General features: G+C 40.6%; 1 protein-coding gene across 2 annotated transcripts in view; it reads right to left on the reverse strand.

Annotated features, from left to right (window-relative positions):
- The window catches only part of FCHSD2 (FCH and double SH3 domains 2), a 123,282-nt gene that overhangs the window by 54,929 nt on the left and 55,885 nt on the right, over window positions 1-12,468 (reverse strand). For both annotated transcript variants that reach the window (XM_042038120.1, XM_042038119.1), the window contains exons 4-8: window positions 6,557-6,633; window positions 5,297-5,441; window positions 2,336-2,469; window positions 1,416-1,470; window positions 890-1,018 (exon numbers count right to left, since the gene is read on the reverse strand). In XM_042038120.1, the coding sequence (XP_041894054.1) occupies window positions 890-1,018; window positions 1,416-1,470; window positions 2,336-2,469; window positions 5,297-5,441; window positions 6,557-6,633 (540 nt within the window). The remainder of the gene's footprint in view (window positions 1-889; window positions 1,019-1,415; window positions 1,471-2,335; window positions 2,470-5,296; window positions 5,442-6,556; window positions 6,634-12,468) is intronic.

The following is a 12,468-nucleotide window of genomic DNA, read 5'->3' on the forward strand; positions in this document are numbered from 1 at the left end:
CCTGCTTTTCATATCAATATATCAGTATTTCCCATACCAAAATGCAAGGCACACTGATAATACAGGGATTTGTCATAATTCTATGCTATTTCTGCAATAAAGCAGTTTAAAATGCAAATGACAGACTCCTAAGTCACCCTGCCTGGAAAGAGTTTGTAAAGAGCAAATTAAAGTAAAGTTTGAAAATGTCAACATGTGAAATGCAAACAGATAAAGTGTGAATTAGCTGATTTACAATTTATCTTTAACTCTTGAACTCTAGAACACAGGAATAGTGTACATTTAATTAATTCTAGGGTGATGTTTGAGAAAACCATGAGCAATCAGGTTTGAACTTTTTAAGTGTGCCATTTCCTGTGAGTTCAACCAGCCTTGACCTGGCAAACTGCCACAGGTGAGAACAGGAATGCTGACTGCTGCTCCCTAAAATCCTTAGTTTGGAAACCAAGATATTTAATACTTCTAGTTCATTAATCACACCATAAAGAAGTGTTCTGATGAGACAAAAAATAAAAATGATTATGGAATATGGTACTAAAGAACCAAAAACCCCTCCACTTTCCTTCCAGAAGGAAAATACAGGGCTTAGTTTGACAAACCTGATTCCTTTAGCCAAGGGAACTTTATCCAAGTGAGTTTTTCAGTCAAGGTTTTTTTCGTCCTTTATCCAAGTAAGTTATTCAAAAAAGAAGCGAATTAAAAAATGAAACTGACTGCTCAGTTTTGGGGCCTGAAAGCTGGTTCCAAATTTTTTAGACAGCACTACAGGCTCTACCTTCCCTCTCATCCATGGCAGCTCACTGGAAAAGTCAATCCAGGACTTTGTACCCTCCATCTGCTCCCCAGATTTTCCCAGTTCCCAATGGCAGGCACGAAGCAGCCTCCTCACCTTCATGATGTTCACGAGGTCTGTTTGATAGTAGCGATCCTGGTGTGCATTGGCAGCTGCTAACGTGAGAAGATAATCATTCCTGGCATGGATAGCCTTGGAATTGCACTCGGATCGTCGGGCTTTTAACTGCAACAAGTGAAAACATAGCCCACAGTGACAATCTGGATGACCCAACATACATTAACAGCCAATTAATTGTGTGGATATGTGTTAGTACAGTGAAAACTTTAGGGCGTTTATAGCTTTTAAGTCTTCCTAATGATGAGGGGATTCCTGACAAGATTTTTCTCTCCTGCAACTGGAATTTCACATGTGGTCTTCAAAGAACAGTTTTAACTCTAATTAGAAAAAGAATTCCTTGTATATATTCCATATATAATTCTATACTCTGCCCAAAGAGTGCTCTTAGCTCATCCCTCGTCCTACCAATTTCCCTTCCAATCTGTGCCTCACCTCTACATTGCAGACAATTTGGGGCATTTGCCTAATGAAATGAGCAGCAAAATCCAAGTTTTATACTCACCTTCACACTAGCCTTCTGCAAGCTAATCCTTGAATGAAAAAGACTAAGTTTGGACCTGGAACAGAAATGAGCAGAAGGAATTGAATGTTTGCCTTACACCGTTTCTACAAAAGTATTTTTTAGCTTCTGAAGGATGGTGGTTTAAAAAGTAAGTAAGAAAACAAAATCAACTCAATAGCTACTTTAATCTGAATAACACTGCAGTATAAATCTGCTCTAAAATTCCCAAGCTCAAATTTTTGGTTGTTTTTGTTTGTGTTTGTTTGTTTACTTTCTTCAGGTATTATAGGTAATTTTATTGAAGTTCTTTTCATCATCCCTCAGAAAGACAGAAAAGATCTCTAATGAAATCATCATTTCATTCCCTGAGAGCAGTTCTGAGTAACTTCTAAAAACAAAAATTAAAGGAAAGAAAAAAGCATGTGGCAAACTCCCATAAGACAGGCCAGACTCCAAACCCAAAACACGTGCTACTTGTTTTCCTGGAAGGAAGGAAATCACCCTCTTTAGGACGTTAAGGAACAGAAAAAACCTAAAGCCTCAAAAATTTATCTCGAAAAATGAAAAAAAAGTGTCCTGTTGCCTCTCCCCTCTAAATGGACTGATACCAAATTTGAGATGTGTGGATAGAAAAGGAAGTCAGGAGGCTTTAATATCAAACAAGTGCCAGCTGACACACTGTCCTTAGAAAATGCCAAATTAAAGCTGTTACTTGAACCTCCTTCCTAAAGAAACCAATACAAACAAGTTCTAATTTCCTCTCAGGGCGTGCCTGAAATGGCTACAAAAATGTATAGAAGCAAAAAGCAAAGAAAACCTGGAAGAATCTCGTTGAAAGTCAAATATCAAGTGCAAAAGCTAAGAGAAATGTGCTTTTTGGGGCTGCAATTATTTCTACATATGCCATTATAAAAACATACTTGGCCTCAATATCAGCTTTCTCCCGCACCGCCTGAGCCATCTGTTCAGTCTCAAAATATTTCTTTTTGCCTTTAGCTAAATCTTTGACTGTCTCCTGTAATTCAGCTTGGATCCTTGTCAGCTGGTCCACGCACTGAAAAAAAGCATTTGGGAAACAAAATATTACTTTTTTTTGCATCCAAATAATATTAGCATCATTGTTTTACTGCTTTTTATGGTAGTTTGTAAGGAAGGATGCAGTCTTCGAGTTACTCCTGCTCAATTATTCATGCAGGTCTTTTAAAACTGCATAAAACCTTCTCTCTTCCTTTCTTTCTGCTGCTGTTTAAACTGTTCAAAATCAATGATAACCCACTAAATAAACATAAAAGTTCTGAAAGCTTTGGATGAAGTAATTAGTTGAAGTCATCGGAATACAACTGGGAAAAATCCAAGGGCAATATACTGGAAGTGATACCAAAAAATGATTAATCTTTCCTTCTTTAAAATTTAAAACATGAGGCAAAAGCTGCCACAAAAAACACAACACATCAGGAAGAAAAATGATTATATTCAGCAATTCTTCAGACACCCTGCCAGCTTAAGAAAAACCCCAACAAACTGGGAAAGGATCTGTGCTAAGCAGGATCTAGGTAAGAAAACCAACATGAATCATCAATGTCTAGAATTAAAACTCTCTTTAAAGAGATTACTAAAGATTTTCTTTTACCCAAACTGGATTAAGCACACAGGAGATTGATAGTCCAGAGGAGTTCTATTTAATTACAGATATCACAGGCTGGATGTGGTCAGTGAAGGCTCCAGCAGGTACCCAGGGGTGACTTCAAGGAAACCAATCTGCCTTTGAGTCCTTCCAACACCACCCAAAGGTCCCAGCTCTTTTCATATCAGCATCACCCCCCCGGCTTCCCTCATTCCAGGCGCGCTGCTGGTGAACACCCCTCCAGAACACCTCAGCTTCTTCACTGCACTGATTATTAATGCATGGAACCTCCTTCAGGAGCACTGCAGGACTAATGAGCTGCTGTCATGTGTAACACTAATGTCCCCGTGTCCCACTGGGAAAAAACAACACCCAGCCACCTGTGAAAAGCAAACTGGCAGCCAACAGGAATTGCTGGGCCTCTCACCACACAATCCTGCTCTCCCTGGAGCTGTCAAATTGCTATGAAGTACAGAAGAATTCACACTAAAGTCACTGCTTGATGTGTGCAGACCAATAAAGCAATGGGCTCCAGAGGGTGCATTCCCTGGAGGCTGGTTTGGGGAGTGGTGGAAGGCACGATCGGGATTTTTGGAAACCTCTGCGTGCATGACTGAAAAATAAAAGGTAGAAAAATCTGTATATAATGCACAGCTGACTAAGACCTAAAAGCCTGTGAAAAGGACTGGGGTTTTGCAACATCAGTGGGGATTTTGATCCCTAAAATCTCCTGCCAGCATCAAAAAATTAAAATATCAAATAACCCCAGTTGTTAAAAAGATCATTTGAGAGAGATAAATAATCTTGGTTTGCATCCCTGTAGGATAAAGAACTTTTAGGAGACTGGATGCCACTTTAGATGTATATTCCAATGTAACCTTACCAGTATTTTGCTGACTGAATTTTTATTTTGATAAGCTTTTGTCTGGATGGAGGTCAGAACAATTATTTCTCTGTCCATTGTTTATCTGTTTGGGAATTCAAAGGGAAGGGTGAGAGACTGCCCTGTGTAGAACAATAAACTGGTTGTGGAGGAAAATTAATCCCACCAAGTGGATGATAATTCCATGTTGAAGGAAAAGCATGTTATCACTGTGAACCAAAATACTGCCCTGATATTTGTAATAACTTGTTCTGCTGATTCCAAAGTGCAGGAATAAAGGAACTTCTATGACTTTTAGAAATTTAAAGATCCCACTTCTACTGCTGCCTCATAAACACTGAGCTATCGCCACTTGCAGAAGAATAAAATAAGATTATTTACCCAGTAAGAATGTTATAAAATTGCCACAGCATTGTTTGGAAAGCTTCACACGAAAATAAAATTCACAGGACAACAAAACAGCATTAATAAAGTTAATTTTTCCCTCACAAAACAGATATTGCACATGTTTCTAAGAGCTGTAGAATAATTTGTTCAGAAACGGAAAGCTCACATTACACGAACATCTATTTAAATTTGTAACCAAACATTTTACAAAATACTACTCTAGAACACAGAACTGGGTACATTCTGGGTCTCTGTTGTCACTTTCTAACAAGCAAAGCTAAAATGATTGTTGTTTGGGGGTTTTTCTGGTCATTCAAGGAACACCTCCCACTATCCCAGGTTGCTCCGAGCCCCCTCCAGCCTGGCCTTGGGCACTTCCAGGGATCCAGGGGCAGCCACAGCTTCTCTGGGCACCCTGTGCCAGGGCCTGCCCACCCTCATAAACGACTCTCAAATGCAACAAGCAATTAAATTAATATCCAGCTCACTGGAACTACACTATTTTCTCTACTGGGATAATTACAGATAATTAAACAGATAATTAAAGCAGCTTTTGGAGCACTTATTTGTGATACTGTTACAGGACGTGGCTGGACAATCTCTACTCTCCATCCTGCAGATTGCTCAAGCCTTTCCTTCAGGTTTCAGATGGATCTTTTCTTAAAATCAGAACTTTTTCTAACAAAAACCACTTGCAACTGTCACTGCAAACCAAATCCAACAGAATTTCTACAGCACAATGCCAGATTTGCTGAGACACGTTGGACCCACTGAGTATCACATTTTTAAAAGACTCATTTCCAAGCAGGTATAATGTGGGCTAACAGCTCAGAAATTGGACCCCTCTCTCACAAGCTGGATATTTACACCTATGACATGAAGAGTACACGTGTTTTATACGTGTCACACTAAAAGATTTCTAAAAACCATTTTTTCCCCTCGATAAAAATGACGAAAAGTATAAAGATTCTGTTAAAGCACAAATACCTTCTTCAGCTGCTGCTCCTTAAAGCACCGCACACTCCTGGCTGGTTCAGAAATTAAGTTTTTATAGTTCTCACAGATATTGAGTCGGGACTGGGCCACCTGCACGGTGCCTTCTAAGAGTGATTTCCAAACTGAGTACATGCTCCTAAAATAATGAAACACAGAGAGGGTGTGGGAAGGAAGAAAGGGAGGTCATTCCATTGAAAATTCAGATTTATAGAATCTCCTGAACTGGAAGGATCCTCCACAAGGATCAGAATCCAGCTCCTGGGTTGGTTTCTGCAGCAGCAGCATTTTTCCAAGGACTGCTTTTAAAACTAAATCTAAAGCGCAACCCTTTAGGCTGAACTAGCAAGTATCTCCACTTTTAACAAAAATTTTAATGGAAGTTGTACCAAAAATAAAGATTTTCCTGCCTGTTCCTATCTCGTGATTCAACTTTTTGGCAAAAACTTTGGGTTCAGCACTTGGTGATGGGCAAGGGTTTGGAGAAGATCTCTGGGCACTGTGGGATCTCGTGGCGTGGAAGGGAACAAGCTGCAGGTAGGAGGGGTTGGGTGTTATGGGAGTTTTATGTACACTTGAGACGGTAATTCAGTTTATTTCTTCCTAAACACACAAACGATGTGAGGGTGCTGAAAGTCCCGAACACAAATATGTCAATTTCTTCCTGTTTGAAATAAAACTTGTCAGAACACAAAGAAGACATAAAAACAAAGCATCTGAAAGCTTATTCCAAATATTTAGGAGGTGCTGCTCAAAGGCTTTCAGCAACTGACTTATTTCTGGCTTCATGTTTTATCCACCTTTCATGTTAATGAAATAAAGTTTTGTAAACAACAGTCTCTTGCTCTGCCTCCTCCCTGCTGTCAGATTTAATCTTCACAAAGAACAGCCTCTTAAAATGAAATCTCTTCCTGTCTTTTCCTATGAAACAATCCACACACTTATCCCTCTAACCTTAAAGTTATTTACTAAAATCTATATTCAGATACAAGCATTAATACCCAAACAGATGCAAATTACAGCTGTCCTGTCAAGCTGTTTTGTTTCTCCCATGTTCCTAAATATTCAAGTCATAAACATCTATTTAAGACTTATCTCAGGAAAACAAAGCTTCTTTTTTAACTGACAATGCTCTACTACAAAGGAAAAAGAAAAATTAACTACAGAAAAGCAGTGGTTCATTGTTAAGTAAAATAATGACACAAGTTGAAATGATAAATACAGCAATTTTGAGATATTCAACTGGTAAATTACCTATAATCACTTCGTTCCTCAGCTCTTATTCCAAGCCAGTCCTTCTTTAAGTATTGGCTAGCCAGCTTCTGAATGCTCTGTTAAAAGAAGGGGGAAAAAAGTTTTTTAAAAAAAGGTGATTAAAAGAACATTTCTGCTCTTACGTCAGACAAATGAAAACCCAAAGAAGCAAACAATCTACAGCTCCAGCAAATGCACAATGGCAGAATCAGAGGTGGGAGTGTTGGAAGGGAAAGGGCTGAACTTGTCCCAGCTGTGAGAACCCCGATTTCCATTTCCCCGGATGAAGACAGTGGGCTCCCAGAATCCAGGAAATATCTGCTCATCTATGAGCCCACGCTGACATGCCCAGCTTGGATCATCCAAGGCTGCAGGAGCTCTGCTGCTCCCAGGAGGAGCCCACTACTCAGAGGATTACACCAGACAAGAGATTGACAAATGCAGCTCATCTTTAATTATTAATGTTAATTGCACCCTTCAGTCTCTGTGTTTCATTTTGCACGGCCTCAGAAAATCAGTAACAACATTTTCATTTTCAAGGTCACAAAGCAGCAGGATTTCATTTACAACCACACAGAGAAGGGGAGCTGCTGCCACACTGACCCCTCCTCTGGCTGCTGATCCCATTTTCCTCACCATATCACTTTGGAGTTGGGTCCCACCAACCGGAAAACACAGTGTACACTGTGGAAATCATGGAGCTGGAGTTCATGAACACTGAGCAGCATTCCTGGGCTTGGGTTCCTGCTGGGGAACCACAACCCCATGGAATACTCCAGGCTGGGGCAGAGGGGCTGTGAGAGGATCTGAGGGCGCCTCAGAGGAGCTTTAGGTTGGATTGGAGAAAATTCCTTCCCCATACGGAAAAGGACAGCACAGCTGCCCAGGACAGTGGTGATCCCCCATCCCTGAAGGATTTAAGAGCTCTGTGGATGTGGCACTCGGGGACATGAGTTAGTGCTGGGGCAATGGTTGGACTCGAAGACCTTGAAGATCCTTTCCAGCCTAAACCAACCTGTGACTCTTCATCACCACAGAAACACCCTCCAGCTTTGGCATGTTAGTCCACACAGCAAAGAAGTGGGAGACTTGGGTGAAAATTCCCTTTCCAGCTAGGAATCAACCCCCCAGGCACAGCACAGTATTTTGGCATAGCAATCCTGAGGAAGAGCCTGAGGTGAGACACCTTTGCCTCTCACCCACTCAACGAGAGGCATGACCCAGTGTTATTTATTTACACTTTTCATACCATGTTTAAGATGCAACAACCTTTTAATTACTCCTAGAAAAAATATCAGAAGTAGCTCAAACAGCACAAGATTTTATTCGTGTCACACCAGCCCACACAACAGTAAAAATTTATTACTGACCTATGATTTGATCGATGTGTTCAGACATAAAAATTAAATGTTGCTAATAGATCATTAGCAGCAAAGTCATGCTCCTCCATATTTAAAAAAACCCACACAAATTCCATTAGGTAGCTGTTAAAAAATCCCAGATAAAACGAAAAATAACATTTCCTTTAACCCTGGCAGAGCAATTTGTGATGAGATTTGGAGCTTTATGAGATACCTCCACGTGCTGCTACTTTCATGTTTCCACCCGTTCTGCCTCAGACTCCACTACGAGATCTGCCTCAAGATGCTGAACAAACATTCGCAAACAGGAAAAAAAGCTCGCTGGCAGCTGAGGACAAGCTCTGCCAAAATTAAGACGCAAAAAAAGTCACAAGAGGGATAAATAAAGCTATTTTTTCCCACAGAAATCCTACCACTGATGTCAGCAAATAGACCATACACCCAGAGGGATTAACCATTTATTTCCAAACTGAACCACCAGCACCAAAACCACTCAAGAGGGTGAAGTATTAGTGAGGATAAAAGAATCATGGAACATCCTGAGTTGGAAGGGACTCACGGGACCACAAAGTCCAACTCCTGGCCCTCCAACAATCCCACCCTGTGCCCAGGAATGTTGTCCAAACACTCCTGGAGCTCTGGCATCCAGGAAAAAATCAGCACAATTTCACATACACTCAGATTTGTATTTCCCAGGACTGCAGCTCCTACTTGATGCTCCCCTATCACCAGACCTGACCTCAAGTCTATTTACTGATCTTTTCTAATAAAGCCAGTTGTGACAGCTATTGGAGAGGAAAAAAATGTAAAATATTTGCTGTAATACTTACAAAAGGAACTACCACTAGAAAAGGAAAGAGGGAGACGGCCCAAATTAAAAGATCATTGTTAGAAGACTTTTTAAAAGTCGTATTAACCATACTTTCCAAAGCAGTTGTAAAGTTTTTATCTGTAATAATAATTGAGAGGTGCTGATGACAGCCAGGGGCCCAAAAAACCTATTATTGATAGCAGAAAGCATGACAGACACAGCTGATGTAACACTGAGTTTTGGGACTATCAAGCAGGTAAAGTCAGTGCTGCTTTTCATTTAGGTGGTTTCGATATCTTGCATCATATTTTGATCCCTTCTCTTTATCACAGCAGCTTTCTGGCATGGGTTGTTTTTTTTTTTTTAATAAATAGCATTATTTTGTTTGCTAAGTCTTATTCTAGCAGGCAAACACTCCACAAGTCAGAGATTTTAGTACCTCTCTTTATTTCGTTTCTTCTGTGGGAAAAGCAAGGTTACTCCCAATTAAACTGATTTCACAAAGTGTGGAAGCCACTTTTACCAATCAACAGCTGCAAATTAACACTCTCCATCAGCAGCATGAAAAAGTACCAGTTTTATTATGTATAAATTCTTATTATCAGACCCATCCATTGCTTATGTGCAAGAGAGCTTTGCTTTGTTTTACTTTTAAATGGGGAAAAAAGCGTTGGCAATGTTGTACCATTGTCATTATTGTGAGGTGCAAGCACTGTGGAAAATTCTGTTTTATTTCAGTACTGCTGCTTCTTCCAAAATAAATTTGACAGCTACACCAAGACTCTCCTGCTGCTGTAAAAACAGCCTTTTGACTGATCTCAGATATTTTCAAACCCATATTTTTAGCTGTAGGAGAGTAAGACTGCATGGGTCGTTCACTGATGATCCTTGTGGGTGCCTTCCAGCTCAGAATATTCTGTGAAATGAACGAAGTAATCTGTGAGGACTGGCTGAGGATGAAGGGAAATTGGCATACACAGAGACTCCTCCAAAAAAAGAAAGGAGAAAAACCCCACACACAACCAAAATGCAAGATGTCTACATCTTGAAGAATGCGTCTACTACAAAAATGAAGAAATGAGATGGATGTATCCAAATCAAGACATTTCAGGTGCTTCCCTGATGCCCTCAGCTTTTTTTCTTAAACCAGTGAGATCTGACATGACTTCAGGGAGCCTGACTCAGTCAAACACAGCTACTCGGGGCCCAAAATTCAGGAGGCAGCTTCATCAATCACACAGATGTTTTCCTCACAAGCTTGAAGAGTAACTTGGAACAGATTTTATGCCCGTGCCCATCTCTTGGAAACATTTGGACAGGAAGGAGGGAGCATGCAATGCAGCCTGTGAGGGGAGGACTCTGGTTCCTGAATACAGCAGAACCATTCAGTATCAGCACTAAAGCCTGAGACAGTTTTTACTGTGATTGTTTCAAGTGATATTTTATTTACCAGGGCTAGGTTCAATAACAGTTTAATGAGAATGAAGAGACTCAGGCAGGGATGCCAGGCAGGGATGCCAGGCAGGATGTGACGTGGCTCTATTTGCATCCCAAGCTGCCAACACAAGCTCTGTCAGACACAGTTATTTTGCTGGGAGCTCACACAGGGCCCTCGGTAGCAGCACCGTGACCGAAGCGCTGCTGCAGCACAAATGGAAATGAAAACAGTCCCTGGAACAGGCAGCACATGGACTTCTCCAGGGCATCCTGGTACTTTCCAAAAGGTGCCCTGAGTGTTCATCTGCACTGCCCTTAACACGGTCAAATGAGAGATAAAAGAGGTTTCCCTGTGCCTGCAGCATCAATTGCAAAATTCCCTGGAAACATTAGGAAAGGCTGGTTATCTAAGGTAAAGCTGCATCCCTGACCATGCTGCTTCTCCTTCCTAAAGATGGGACGGATATTCCTTCCTACCATTAGGTGACTCCAGTTCCAGAAAATATGGGGTTTCATTCTTTCATTCATTCACAATTTTGTTCCAAGCTGCTTCCTTTCTCTTTTCATTTTCAGATGTTTGAACCGTGACAAGAAAGCAAAGAAAACAAAGCGGGAAGCTAAAAAATTCATGTACAGCAGTTAAATATCACCTCAGGCACTCCTGCAATCAGGTTTAGCAAAGGAAATGTCAAAGCTCTTCTCATTCACTTTGTTCATTTGTTAAAACTGTTGCTTCATTTGCACCATCTTAATTCTCTCCAAACAACCTGAATGAAATATAATTTAACTTTTCCTTTCTCAGCACTCCTTTTAAAAAACCCTGGCACTAAGCTGGTTCCTTTTTTCCAAAGGTTTCACAGTTTTCAAAGACAACACTCAGAGTGCTAAGACAGGAAATGATCAGAGGATAAATCCACTGCAGCCAAGCTGACTAGACCTAGAGCCAATTCAGATTTATTCATCAAATTATCCTCTAACCTATTATATTCCTGACCTTTCATCAGGCCAGGATCCATAGCTAACCTAGGGATTCATATTCTGTATTACTTGGCACAAAACCAATGTTGGAAGCTTCTTTCTCTGCCTTATTATGTCTCCCTTACTATGAGTACCCTGACAGATTTTAAGCAATAAAACCATACCTCACTAAGCTTCCAACTGCTTTTTCTCCAAATTCTCCTGTCTTTGGCTTCCAAATTTTAGGATTTCAGGCATCAGAAAAAAGTAATTGTGATCTCCATGACGTGGCACCATGGCCATAACTTCATCACAGGTACTTCCATCTCTGAGCAGGTTACAACCCAGAATAAATCCAGTTACACCAAGCAAGCTAAGCATTCATGGGGAGAAATTATTTTCACTTTCTAAATTACATATTTTAAATTGCTACACTAGGGATATGCTGCCATTTGGAAACATTCCAGGTCGTTTTTAAGGCCTTTTGCTAAATGACTCCTTAAAAAATGTCTGCGCTGATGTTCTCACTGCACCGCCCAGTGAGTATTTATCCAGTGAGTGTATTTCAGGCAGCCTGAAGTTTAGGGACTCTCTTCTTACAATTCTTAGCCCCACAAACCCTGAGGAGGTACAATACTCCAAACAAATAAAAATCCCCCAGCTTTCCAGGCACCAAGTGAAGAAGTCTGAGCAAAATTCCCCCCATCTTTGAGCATGAAAGTTGGAAAATGGCTGAAGATTGCTTTTAGTCTTCAAAATACAAGTAGCTCCTGTTTAAACCATCTAAAATCAGTCTCATACGTGAAGTAACTTTTCCTAGATTGTGAAACTGTTCTACATAAACTCAGAGTTCTTTTTCAGAGCTGGCTTTCTTTAAGTCCCTATGAAACTGTTAGAAAACCTCAGGAAGGGGCAGAGCCTCAGGCTGTATTACAAGATATCAGGAGGTTTCCACCACATCACTTCTCCCTGGAGCCAAAGGCACATCAGCAGTGCTGGCAAAGAAGTTTGTTTGCCTTTCGGTTCAAAAGTCTGTGTTTCCTGAGCAAATCCCATTCCTAATAGATAAACCAAAGTCCTGGATCGCATTTCGGATGGGGAACCACTGCTTTACACAGCTCCATATAAACCAGATTTCTTTTCCACCCCACTGCACTAGACAATGCAATTTTTGGCTGAGTTAATTTTTAACTTTTAGGTAAACTTCAAACAACTTTGGACCTTGATCTTTAGACAGATCTTCTAAAGCTAAAAATAGGGAAATTTATGAGGTTCCACAAGGCCAAGTGCAAGGTTCTATACACGGGTCGGGGCAATGACAGGACAAGGGGGAATGGCTTCCCACT

Source organism: Corvus kubaryi, unplaced genomic scaffold (genome assembly GCF_017639235.1).
Source record: "Corvus kubaryi isolate FWS band 111438036 unplaced genomic scaffold, C.kubaryi_AGA036_p1.0 37391, whole genome shotgun sequence".
Classification (NCBI taxonomy): Eukaryota; Metazoa; Chordata; class Aves; order Passeriformes; family Corvidae; genus Corvus; species Corvus kubaryi.